General features: G+C 54.2%; 1 protein-coding gene across 1 annotated transcript in view; it reads right to left on the bottom strand.

Annotated features, from left to right (window-relative positions):
- Positions 1-5,035: 5,035 nt before the first annotated feature.
- LOC109384379 (minor histocompatibility antigen H13-like) overlaps positions 5,036-13,368 on the bottom strand; it is a 28,193-nt gene continuing 19,860 nt past the window's right edge. Inside the window, exons 5-8 of the mRNA XM_019645689.1 lie at positions 12,038-12,140; positions 8,235-8,320; positions 6,364-6,510; positions 5,036-5,463 (exon numbers count right to left, since the gene is read on the bottom strand). Coding sequence (XP_019501234.1) covers positions 5,364-5,463; positions 6,364-6,510; positions 8,235-8,320; positions 12,038-12,140 — 436 coding nt within the window. The 3' untranslated portion in view covers positions 5,036-5,363. The remainder of the gene's footprint in view (positions 5,464-6,363; positions 6,511-8,234; positions 8,321-12,037; positions 12,141-13,368) is intronic.

Here is a 13,368-nt window from a genome sequence, read left to right as displayed (position 1 = left end):
GTCCCTTCTCTGTGTCTTTATCCCTTCATCTGGATAATGGCGATTCACATGGAGTGTGATGTGAGTGTTAAGGATTTATGCATGTAAACACTTGGACTGGTTTTGACACACAGTAAATGCTCAATAATGGTAGCTGCTGTTATTATTATTCGACAATGAAGGTTTCTGTTTATACTGTCTAGTACAGATTGGACACCTCCTGTGTGCCTGCAGGGATGGATGTGCGTGAGTCCCCTAAGCTGGTGCATGTGCAGGTCTCACATGCATATAGGCCTGTGTGTGCACACCCGAAGTGTATACGTTGCATGGGGGACACTGCACTTGCGCGGCGGCATCAGGCACAAGTGTGTGCAAACAGGATGACAGGCCCTTGGCTCTGAGAACACCCTGGGGTGATGGGAATGCTGTTCTCAGTTCTCTACCCCCAGCACTCTGGTCCCTCTGGTTCCCTTCAGCTCAAAGTTGCTAGACTTTAGGGTTCTTCCTGGCACCCAACCAGACCCAGGGACCTTAAGGGGGTCTTAAGACATATTTAAGGCTGGCAGTGGTACAGATTGAACAAAGAAGAGGAAATTAGTAAGTAAAGTTGGGCACCTGGGTTTGTGGACCTGCCATGCTACTGAGGGACATCTGGATGGCCCTGACTGCCCCAGCTCTGACCAGCTTTGAGTCCTCAATCTCTCTTGTCCATCTACCTACCCCCATAGTCCTTGCCCTTTTATCACTCAGAACATCACCATCAATGGCCTGGAGCCCCATCCCTGGCTTCTTGGCCTTCTCCATTTCTTATGCTTAAAAAGGACTAGTCAGTTCCCTGCTCAGAATCCTTCCTTGGGTCCCCACTGCCTCCAGGATAAGGTCTAAGATCCTTGCCTGGCCTTGTGGGATCTGCTCACCTTTCCTCCTCTCTCACTCTTCTTTGCTCTGCTGGCCTTTTCTCTCAGACAGGGAGGGAGTCCCTCCTGGGAGCCATGATGAAGAGTAAAGGAAAGAGGTGAGTTTCCTTCCCCTCGCTCCTTTTTATATTTGAGTCCAGCAATTTGCATTCAGATCTTATCTTTGCCATTTCCTAGCTCTTTGTGACCCTGGGCAGAATTCAGACTGAGTTTTAGATGCCTCCTTTGCCAGATGGAGGTAAGTTAATATTTCCTTTTGCTGGGGCTAGATTAATTTTTATTTTCGATTGTATTTGTTTTTAAAAATATATGTTCACTGGGCTCAAAAATTAAATACAAAATATACAAAGGATTACATGTACAGCAAAAATTTCTTCCCAAGACACCCCGTTCCTTTGTATCTTCCTTAGCCTCAAAGTAATTCTTTTTACGCAGCTTGTGGGCTCTTCCATAAATATCATCTATTGAGGACCTACTATGTGTGCTCTCCATGGATATTTCACGCAATCCTTACAGCCACCCATCAAGTAGATGACAAAGTTGAGGCTCAGAGATGAGAAGCCACTTTCCCAAGGCCACACATTGGTAAGCAGTAGACCCAAGACAGTGGGAGCCTGTACATTTATGAAGTGCCTACTATGTGCCAGATCCCTAGGACGGCCCCAGACCTGGGACATTCAACAAGTCATTGAACAGATATTCATTGTTTGGGCACTAGGAAGGGTACTGGAGACGGCTCATTGCTGATACCCCATTTTCCAGGTAAGAAAACCAAGGAACAGAAGGGAAAGAAACCATCCTGAGGTCACAGAGTGATAAGCAGCCCCATTTTACTGGTGAGGAAAGAAACTAGCACAGAGAGGGGAAGTGACTTGCCCAAGGAAACCTAGCTGGTAGGTGGCAGAGCCCCAATTGGAAGGCTCACATGGCCTTGCTGGTCCCTGCACGCGGCCACGTCGCCCCTCCTCCTCCGGTGGGCGGGCTCAGTCCGGGCCCCTCCCCCAGTCGCCCGCGGCTGCGTTCCAGGCAGCCCCGGCGGCCGTTTCCTGCCTTCGTTGTTGGGCGGGCGGCCGGCCCATCTGGCGGCCCCCACGGGGCGGTGCGGGGAGGCGGCCCAGACTCGCTGGAGCCAGGCGCGGGCCCTGCCCCCCTGCCCGCCTGCAGAGCCCAGGTGTGGCCGCGGCGGGGGAGGGGGTGTGCCTTCCTTCCCGCTCGGCCTTCCTGACGCACTCGGGCAGGATGCAGCCGCCTCCTGGGTCTCCTGAGCCTCCGCCTCCCGTGGCCTGGGCCTGGAGTCGTGGAGGGAATCCGAGTGCTGGGAGAGCAGGGCCGGCAGGAAGCCTCAGGCCACTCCCGCTTTTGGTACCCACTCCTTGCAAGACCTCGGGCAAGCTTTGCCCTTTTTGGGGGGTTGTTTACCCGTTTGTACAAGGACAGTTGAACTCTGACCTGGATCTCACAGGCTCTGCTGGCCTTGTCCCCCAGGCCCCTGGACAGAATTGTGGGAGACTGAGGTATCGCTCCTGCATTAGGTCTTGACATTATCATGAACTTGACATCCGTTTGTTCAGCCATTTCAAGTCTCTCCCCATCACAGCTCAGCTTCAGCGTGGGCACTTGACGTATGTTCCCTGCTCTGCCCAGCTCAGGTGCTAAGGTCTGAAAGGGCATCTCAAGGTTCGATACCCCCAAGTTGAAGCCATCCCCGGAAGGGAGGTTCTCATCCATGTCACAGCTGAGAACAAAGGAACAGAGTGGGCAGGCCCGTTCCAGTCCCGTCGTGGCAGCCAGCCCTGCTCAGTCAGACGTCGACTCGCTTCTCCAATGCGGTCCCCAAGAAAGGGAACCCAGAGTCCAGTATCCTGGCTTATGTCAAACAGCACCTCGGGTGAGCATCCTTAGAAGCCAGGCACCCATGGTTCCTATCCCTTCTGGGCACTTAATGTCTCTCAGCTTCATTTTCCTTATCTGTAAAAATGGTACCTACCTCACAGGGTTAGTATAACAATTAAATAATTTTGAAATACACAGCGTAATGCTAGCCACAGTAAATACAAATGAAGTAGTGTGTGTACTTGGGCTCTCAGCAGGGCTGGTCCTGCCCCTGGCAGTCCTCTCTCACCTACTGCAATCACAGGAGACTGAGGCCACGGAGAGGGACACCTACCAAATTAGGGGCAGAACTTGGGGGTTTTGGAGCAGTTTCCCAAGAATCCACCCCCACCCCGGGGTGAGGCTGGCACTAGGCCCACCCAGTCACCCACCCCCGCCTCTCCTGCGTGCAGGCCCAATCCGAGCCCGGCCTGGTGCCATTTTTCCATGGGACTCTGGCGGTGGCGGTTCACATCTGGAGTCTAGACTTGGAGGCTCTGCGGGCCGGGCCTACCGCCCGGGCTGGGCCACCGCTGCCCGCTGTTTGCTCAGCTGAAGCTGGTTAATTGGAATTAGAGTGGCCTCTGCGGTGCCGGCTGGCCGGGCGGGCCCTGGATGGCCGCTGCCGAGGTCTGTGGAACATCTGGCCGGGCCAGGACGGTCATTAGGTGGCAGGCGCCCGGCGCCACTGCCACCTCAGCCTCCGCTGGGGGCCGGCGGTGACTCAATGAGGCCTTTGTGGGTCCTGGGTCGAAGAGCCAACCGCACTGTGTGCCTGGGCTGCCTGCCCCATCTGCCGCCCTCAGAGGGGCCTTGTTCCAGGACCACACGGCCTCCCCTCTGGAGGCGGCTGGAGGCAGAAGAGATCCGAGAAGCCCCTGAAAGGGACCTCCCTGGCCAGGGGAAGACTTTGAGATTTCCTCCTTTTGCTTTTTCTGTAGAACCCTAGGCCCAGAGAGGTTGGATGGCTCGCTCAAAGGTACCCAGCACACCAGCCACAGTGACTCAGGCCTAGGAGTCTGGAGAGGCGTTGCACAGTGCTTAGGAACTTTGGAATTCAATTTGGATTGCTTGAGGCCAAGTCCGCGTCTGTGGCCGAGCTGCCTCAATTCTATCATTTGCATGATGGGACCAATATTATCACCCGAGCCCAAGACTAAGAATTAAGTGAAATCCTGTATTGAGGTGCTTGTTACATGTTAACAGCTTAATATCTAGTGAGGTTATTACAATGATACTTCTGATTCGCTGCTCATACTTGTCCTTGGGGCATCTCCCAACTGCCTGGAAGCCATTGTTATTTTCAGCCCTTGAGCCCGATGCTTGGGCAAGGAGTGCCCTAGCAGACTGAGTCTCAGGCCAGTGGCCAGCTCCTCCCATCTGTTTCGCCACCCATTGACCCCAAACCAGGCAGGTGGACCTCCTCACCTGGTCCACAGGAGTTCTCCTGCAGTCCTGGCTGCTGTCTTCTGCAAACCTTGGAGAAACCCTGGCCCTGGGACCTCCAGCTCTCAGGCTTGGATGGCCTCTCAGAAGTACTGGGCCCAATCCCTCTCCACCCTAGCCTCTTCATCGACCCTGGCCCTTGTGCTGTGACCAGCTTCACTGTGGGGAAGGAAGTGGCTCCTAGAATCAGGATCCTTTTGGCCTTGCGGTAGTCACTTTGGGAAGAACCTTGGGAATGGGCGTGATGGGACCTTGATCTCCAGGGCGTACTCAAGTCCAGATGCTCTCCAGCTGAAGCCATGTGGGCATTGGGACCAGGGAAGCTGGCTCCTGCCAGCCTGGGAATAAAACCTAAGCTCTTCCCCGGGTGGGGCCCACAGGCCCTGCCCATTTCTCTGGCTTTATAGATACTGGTCCCTTGCTGAGTGAGGTCAGCCCTTTGGTACCAACCCCTCCACCCCCCTTGGTGGGGGTGGGTGGATAGGTGACACAGTCAGCACCTGTCCAACACCCTTGCTGCCCTCTAGTGTTGTGAGGATGGTGGTGAGCAAAACTGGATGGCTGGGGGGGAGAGGGGGGCTCATGGGCCCCCTCTGCTGGCCAGAGGGTATCCTTGGGGTGCTGAGCGGGCACGCTGGCCAGGCACTGGGTGGGCATCCAGGACAGAGGGGCCCAGTGGTCAGGGCCTCCTGCCAGGTTGCTCTAGTCCAATCCCCAGGAAAGGGGCTTACAGGAAAGTTTCTGGGTGGAAGGGTGAGAGCTGGTGAACCCAATGCAAGACACTGTGTGCAGAGAGCCCCTCCAAGGAGCACAGCGGCCTGCCTGGGCAATGGGATGAGTTTTTAATGTGAGGCAAAGTCAGTCCACAATACAAAAATCTAAAAATCAGACCCACTTTTCCCATCTGGCACCTGAGGGAATGGGGGAAAGTTGGAGGCTTCCTTTGCCTGCAGGGGATGGGGCGGGGCAGAGGAAGGCCACAGAAGGGAGACAGGGAACCAGGCCACAGAGGCCCCAAGGTGAGGGGTCCCGCTGCCCCTGCCCCTCCCGGGAGCTGCCAGGCCTCCGGCACCCTCGGCCTGTGCAGGCCTGTGCTGGTCCATCCCCGCCTGCCTGGTCTGGCCCTGAGAGGGTCAGGCACCAGCTGCATCATTTCTCCTTCTTCTCCAGCCCCTTTGATGCTGAGGCCTCTGTTCCCTCTTTGGATTCTGTCACGACTGCTGGATCCTTAAGATTTGACTCCTCATAACTGGCCAAAAAACAAGACAATAAAAACAACACATTTAGAGGAGGGGAGAGCAGGATCTCTGTGCCCTGCCATCCCACCATCCTAAGAAAACCCCTGGGCTCATGAGGAACGTTAGCCCGTATCCACTGCCCCGCATCCTCCAGTGCTTGGCCTGGCCCCACTGTGTGCCCTCCTCAGGTAGGGGGCTCTGCTTTCCCTGTGCCTGGGGGTGCCAACAGGCAGCAAGGGCAGAGGCAAGTGGAGAAGTTGGGCTTGGGGGGACCAGCTTTAAGCTTCTTGAACCTTCTCCTGCAGACAGTGGGGAAACAAAGGGGCAGCCAGGACGAGGCTATGGGAGATGGGCTGCCTCCCAGGGCACATGGCAGGAGTCAGAGAGCTCAGCCCCAGGGGCGCAGGCAGGCGAGGGGGTTGCTCTACAGGCAAGTGGCACGGTGCCACTCTCGAAGGCAGACACTCTGGCTTAACTCTTACTATGGGCTCCACTTATTGAGCAATTGAGTTCATGCCAAGGACAATACCCACATTTCCTCACCAGATCAGCCCCGTGAGGCAGGAATGTGCCCACTTACAGATGAAGAAAGAGAGTCTCTGAAAGAAGAAAGTGACTTGCCCAAGGTTATATATGGACGAGTAGTAACAGTCTCTACCACTGTATGACAAGGGCTGTTGACATCCACTCTCACGAGAGCCTCACATTACTGGTGAGGACACTGAGGTTTGGGTTGCCTGCTGCTCCCTGGCCCCATGCGGTGACTGCCTGATGGTTGTGGAGGAACTGCCTCTCGCTGCCTGCCTGTGGCAATGCTCCCTGCCCTGTACACTGGAGCTGGGGTGTCTGCCCTACCTTGGGCCCCGGGACACTGGGGGGAAGCGGGCAGGTGGGCACCCACTGGGCATTACATGGCGCTGGGATTCTGCGGGCGCCGGCGGCGAGGGCCAGCTAGCTTCTGCTGCATGGAGGCGGCCAGGCTGGCTGGGGAGCCCGAGACTGTGGGGAAGTGGGTGAGCCTTGGGGTATGAGGCAGGATTTCCGCTGAGGACTCGTAGCTGTGTGAGAGACAGACAGAGACAGAAAAAAAGAGATGGCGAGGAAACGACTAAGGGAGGACAGTCTTCTCTTCCAAGGAGCAGGGAGCAGAACTCTTACTTTTATCTCCCTCTGTAACTTCAGGCTCTCTGGAAAGAAGCCGGTATCATTTGGAGGAAAAAAAAAAAAAAGATGCACCTATACAAGGGGACACTAGGCAGCTGGGCATGAGAACAGGATTTACTAGACGTCTGTGAGCTGCTGTGGGATCAATGTTCAGATATACTGTTGTGTGAAAAATCAGGATGCAGAACGCTCCGAGGATGCCACCGTCTGTACAAGGATATGTACCCATCTATTGGCTCTTGGGTGCAAGTATGTCTCTGAATGTAGAGACACTGTGACAGAGCTGGCCTCTGGGGTAGCTGGGGTATTGAGGGAGTTGTCCCTCTCATAGCTATAGAATTTTGAACCATGTGAATGTGTTACCTATTTGAAAATATAATAAATGAATTAAAAAAAAAGTGGAGGGCGGGGGAGAAGCACCAATAAAGGGAAAAGTAAAACAAAAGATAAGGTGAGAATTAGGGAGAGAGATGGAGAGAGAAGAAAGAGACTACCTGCTTTTCTCCCTCAACCTAAGAAGCTCCTGAGGGGTGAGGGTGGAAAGGTGCAGGCAGAGTGCCTACACGGCTGAACATTTAGGGAAACCGAGCAGCACTGGGATAAAGGGGCACCTTCTGTTCTGGCTCAGGGTGTTCAGAGCTTGACCCCATGAGGACACAATAGGACCTGGACTGGGGAGGTAACCCCAAGGGGTGGGGGCTGAGTTCAGGGATCAAGCCCCACCCCTGCTCCCAAAGCACCCCCAGATCTGTCCTCAAGTTCACCCCCAGCCTTGTCTCAGAGTCCATAGGGCTTTGCCAGGCCAGGAGATAAGGACAGGCAGGCTGGGAGCCTGGGGCTTCTAGGCAGGGCAGGTACGGGGGAGTGGTGAGTCATAGGTTCCCCTGCAGGCAGCCAGGTGCACAGAAGGCTCTGGCAGGCGCTCGAGGGACAACTTGGAGGCCAGGCAGGTGGAGCTGGGTGGAAGGCCCCTGAGTGGGCAGTTTCAATCGCAGCTGGCAGCTATTTCTGGGTCCCTGGCAGGCGAGGTCGGTGGTGCTGGGGAGCAGACACCTGTTGGAGTCACGCAGGCCTTGGGGTGTAGGTGAGGCTGAGCACAGGGTGTGGCCAGCGTGCATATGGCCATGGGGAAGGGGTATGTGTGCGACTGACAGAGAGAGAAACCAGCTAGCTGGGGTTACAGCCATAGAGGTGGTTAAACAGGGACACTTGACTTCTAATGTGAGTGGCACTTTCCACCACCACACTGCAGTCCTCCCTATTACTCCCATGTGAAAATGAGGCCAGGGGAGAGGAGGACATGCCTGGAGTCACACGGTGGCACAGCTGGATAGGAACCCGGGACTCCTGACAGTAGGGCAGCTGGGGGAGAAATTCTACACCAGCCAGTCCCTTCTCAACACCAGCTGTCCTCTAGCTGTGGGGGCTGCTTAGAGCGCCCCAAGGCCTTGCCGTCCCCTAGCTCCCTGTGCGTCACTGCTGGTGGAAGGGGCGAGGGATGGGGCTGGTGGTGGGAACAATGTTCCCCTGGAGACGTGTACGAACAGCCCTGGCAGGCTCCACCAGCTGCCTGCAGGTGCACCTGTGCCATGCAAACGTCTGCCCCCTGCCTCCTTACCTGAACATCTCTGTCACTTCTCCCTTGGCCAGTGCCACCAGGACGGGAAAGCCAATGCAGGCGGGGACCAGGTATAGGAGGGCAGGCTGGAAGAGGACACAGGGTGGTGAGGCAATGCTGGGCAGGGCGCTGGCTCAGGGCTATGCCCATCATTCTACCCCTTCCTGGGCATGACAGGGGCAGTGGCCGCCCAGGTTGACAGAGCAAGTTAGTGGCTGGGCTGAACCCAGGGCTGCTTCTCCCTGGGAGGGGAGGCAAGAAACCCAAAGAAATGAAAGTAGGCAGGGCTTTAAGGATGCCCAGGAACCTGGCTGGCAGTGTCCCAATCACCGAGGACATCAGGTTCAAACACACAACCTCCTTGGTTGGTCCTATTCTCAGGGACCCTGCTTCCCTAGGTCTGAGGCTAGAAGTTTATATTTTTAACAAATGCTCCAGGAGATGCTGCTATATAATACGATGATGATAATGACGACGACGACGACAATGACGACATCGCTGCTATGTGTGGAGCACGTGTTGTGGCCTGTACTGAGGTTACCCCGCTGGGCATTGGCTTCGCTGGGATTCATACCCAAATGGTCTGGGCCCAGAGCCTGTGCTGCGGTGGCTGGTGCAGCTGGGTTTAGAGGACAGGACAATTACTCTAAGAGTCCTTGCTCAGGGAGCACTTACTGTGTGCACTGAGCTCAAGCCTCCCAGGGGCTGTTTTGGTCCATCTCCACATCCCCTAAGGCTGTCTTCCTTGTGCACAAGAGGCTGATGCTTTTGAAGAAGAGGGGACAGCCCAGGCCTCAGAGGTCTAAATGGTACACTGGGGATTGAACCTCGGGTATACTCAAAGCCATTCTTTTCCTTGCAGCATCCGAAAGCTGGATGTCACTCTATTGTTCAGCGCTCTATGGCCCCCAATGCTCCCAATGGCCTGAAGTCCCTATGATGTGTGACCCTGCTTCCTTCTCCACCTTCACCTTCACCTGCCTTACTCTGGCCATACTGGCCTCATTTCAGTCCTCATGGTCACCTCCAGCCTCAGGACCGCTGCATGTGTATTGGCTGCTGCCTGGGATGCTCTTACCACCTTTGCCTCGGTACCTCCTCCTTCAGACTTCAGCTCAGCTGTTTCTTCCACAGGGAAGCCTTCACTTGCATGGAGTCAGGTCCTCTTGCTGCACACTCTCAGGGCCCCTTGCAGTTCTTCAGAACATTCTTTGGCAATTTGGACGAGAACATCCTTGTGCCATTATAGACTGGAGTCTCTCCCTGCGCGGCTAGGAACTCTATGAGGGCAAGCTCCACAGCTGTCTTATTCACAGCTGGATTTCTGGCACTCAGAAGAGGGCCTGACAAATACTAAACAAATGGAGTCTTCATGGGTGTTCACATAGTTAAGAGGGTGTCTTGGAGATGGCTGGATGAGGAGACATCATTCCTAAGACAAAGCCAGCCCCTGGCCAGAGAACAGGGCTCCATAGTCTCCTGATCCTGACCTTCAGATCCATTTTTTTGGTACCTGCCATGGGTGGGCTGTGAACCATACCACTTCACATCACATGATCTTCGAAGATAATTAACATAGTAAATATTAAGATCTGAGTTTTACAAATGATGCTCCTGAGGTTCAGACAGAGGACAATGACTTGCCCAAGGTCACACAGGGTGTAAGTGGATGAACCTGGATTTGAACCTGGGCAGCTGAGCTTCTCCCACTGCATCCGGTCTTTACTATGAGCTCGGCTTTGGGCCGAGAGTGACAGAAATCACAGTGATAATGGCCCACACCGAAGCTTGTGAGAGGCAGCCAGGACAGTACTCAGAGCCGATGGGAGGGGCTCTTTGGGAGGCAGCAAGTTTGTGATGATCAGGAAGACATAAACCTGTTCTTTTCTTTTCTCTCAAGGCACCAGGGAGCTTCTCCAAAGAAAGTCGGTGCGAAAGAGAGGCGGGGATGTACAGCGCGGGCAGTGAGCTGAGGGTCAGGACTCTTGGCTTTTCCTCTTGACTTAGATTTGCTGTGTGACCACAGCAAATTGCTTCCCTCTTTCTCTGTCCAATGAGGACACCTGATCATCTCTCAGGCCTTTCTAGATCCCTGGCTTCGAGTGGCTTTTGACAGAGGCTGAGTAGGCTGAAGACCGTATAGGCAGAGGAGACTGCTGGCACTGGGACTGTGTCTTGGAGAGGGCGAGGAACTCAGAGAACAGGTTCCCCTTGTGTCCCGGATCCCTTTCCCAAGGTTTTCAGGAAGACGCCCACATGGATGACTGGGGAGAATGGCTGGGCTGCTGCTGGGCTGTAGCACAAGGCTGAGGGCAGGGGCCAGAAGCCCAGGACTCCAGCCGGGACCCGGCTTGACTTGCTGTGTGACCCAGGGAAGTTTTCTTTTCTGTCTGGGCTAGTGTCCCCCACAAAGGGAGGGCCACGTCTCCTGCCTCTGCCGCTGTGAGAGAGCTACCAATGCGATCCTCTGCTGAGTCTAGCTGAGGCAGTAGGCAAGACTGCCACCTGGTGGCTGCTGGGGGAATGTCTCTGGGCTTGGACTCGATTAATAACAGGCTGAGAACTGAAGAGACCTCCTTGCCAAGTGTAGGTCGCTCTCAGTTTGCACAGACCCCGAGACCATTTGGAGCAGAAGAGAATGACAGGTGACTCCCTATTGGTTGGTTTCTCCACCCTGGGCTAGGGAACCTCCCAACTTTTGTAAAATAAGAACACTAGCATCAACTTCATAAATACTATAGATAATGTAAATATTATAAAGACGAAATGAGTTAATGGCACAGAATGTAAGTGCTTAACCAACAGCTCTTGCCATTAATTTGAAGGTGGCTCCTCTGTGGCAGGCGCCCTGGGAGGGGAGAAGGGGTAACAGCAGCAATTTGACAGCTACTACTACTGGGGCCAGGCATTGTTCTGAGCACTTTGTTTATATTAACTCATTTCATTCTCAAGTCATCCCAGGGTGACTACTACTATTTACCCTCATTTTGTTTTTATTTAATGAGGAAAATCAAGCATAACTCCAGCAACCTGCCCCGAGTCCCGTAACTAGTAGCTGTGGGCTCTGGTTTTCACGGGACACAGCTTTGAATCTCGGCTCCAACATATACTTGCGGCCTGGCACCTGAGCTCCAGTTTCCTCATCTGCTCACGACCCTCCTGAAGTACTGAGCAGAGCCTGGCGCATGGAAAGGGCTCTGATTTCCTGTCTGCTGCCTTTGCCCTCCCAGACGCCCCCTCTTCAGGCCACACTGACAACAGCCCCTCGCCCCCACCCCATCCGGGTTCACTCTGTGGCAGCTCAGTATCCATCTTGGTGGGAGGAAGCAGAGCCTAGTCTGGCTGGGGAATGGGGCCCCCAACACCCTATCACTCATCTGGTGGGGTGGGCACTGGCTGAAACACCCGACACCCACCCCAGTCCCATCCTTCTGTCTCCCCCTCTGCCAAGGCTTAGAGGCTACATCCTCTCTTTCCTAGACACACTGTAGCTAGGGCCATGTGACATTGATCTGGCCCATGAGATGTGGGCAAACATCTGCTGAGAAGGTTCTGGGGAAGGTTTTGCCTTTCTCGTGAAGGCAACAGGTGGCTGGGGTCCTTTTTCCTCCTTCTCTCCACTAATGTGCCGCCTGAAGCAGAGGCAGCCATCTTGCAGCAGCCATGAGTGAAAGGCTGAGAGAATCAGACGTGCTTGCTCTGACACCGCTGGGTAGTGTCCAGCTCTGTGCATGACAAATACGTCCTCCGGACGTTACTTGCAGTGAAAGCACTCCTGACACACTGAGTGTGGCCCTGCTCACCTGGGCGTGCTTGAAGATGTGCATGATGAAGATGGTAAGGCCCAGGCCGAAGATGTAGGCTGCAAAGCTGGTGTAGAAGTAGGTGTGGGTGTTCTTCTTCAAGCTTGGGAAGGGGTGGGGAGAAAGAGGAGAACGGTTAGATGCAGGCATCCGTTCTGAGAGGGGAGCTGGGAAGATCCCGGAGGCTACGAGGTGCCTGAGAGCTCTGGGCTGGGAGCCCGGAGGTGGGAATGCACTCTGGTATGGCCTCAGCTATGTGTCTTCGGACAAGTCACTTTCCTCCTCTCAGCCTTGATTTACTCATCTGCAAAATGGGGAAACCACAAGCCATTTCCCCGGTGGTTGTGAATATCAAATGCTATAACCTAGAACAGTGGCTGTAAGAGTTCAGCCAGCATAGAAATCACTCGGAAAGCTTGTAAAAAAAAAAAAATAGAGTTCTAGGTCCAATTTCCAAGGGATCTATCTAATAGGTCTGGGACAAGGTCCAGGAACCTGCATTTTGAAAAACCGCCCAGGTGAATCTGATACAGGTGGCTTATGCTTTGAGAAACACTGATGCAGACACTGTAAAGCTATTATTACTTTTAAGTGCAGTGCGCATAACAGTTCAGTAACCTGTTGTGAATACTAAATAGATGCTGACCGCATGGATAAAATGCCAGTGACTTCCTGGAGGCAAGTCATCCAAGCTCAGCCTCAGAACAGCTGAATCACACGCAGCCTGGCACCGTCATTACATGACTTCCCTTTACTCCACCAGCTCATGACTGCTCCATGTCCAAAGCACCTGGGACAGGGCCCAGTGACATCTGTGAAACGAACGAGTACTTCCGACCCCCTTCTTTCCTTGTCCTGGCTGTTTCTAGGCCTTGAGCTGCAAGTACACTGAGAGGTATCCTGTTATGACACCTGCGGTGCAACTGACTCCCTCTGGGGCTGTTGCACAGATTCTGGAACCAGCTCTGAAGGGCTTGCGTATCCTACAAGTCCAGCCGAGGAATGAGATTCTGCCTCCGAGGATGCTGGCAGCTGAATGTGCATTTCCAGCGAACAGCTTGAGAACTTGCATGGGTTTTTCTTCGTATCACCTCTGTACAGCCAGGAGTAGAGCTGGCTGGCACAGATGTGCCTCTACTCACAATCTGACCAGGTTTCTTCCAAGGCCTGTCTGTAAGCTCGTGTGTTCATGAGGTCCAGAGTGGCACCACACAAATAATCCAGATGTATGCGAGTGGGGCAAAAAGTTAAGTTGCACATGAAAACTGGATTTCAATGATGGTGGTACTGAGTTTCTTATTACCACTGTTAACCCTATTACCGCTTTTGCA

Source organism: Hipposideros armiger, unplaced genomic scaffold (assembly GCF_001890085.2).
Source record: "Hipposideros armiger isolate ML-2016 unplaced genomic scaffold, ASM189008v1 scaffold_94, whole genome shotgun sequence".
Lineage (NCBI taxonomy): Eukaryota > Metazoa > Chordata > Mammalia > Chiroptera > Hipposideridae > Hipposideros > Hipposideros armiger.
The sequence above is the reverse complement of the archived record's forward strand: the minus strand, read 5'-3'. Positions and strand labels throughout refer to the sequence as shown.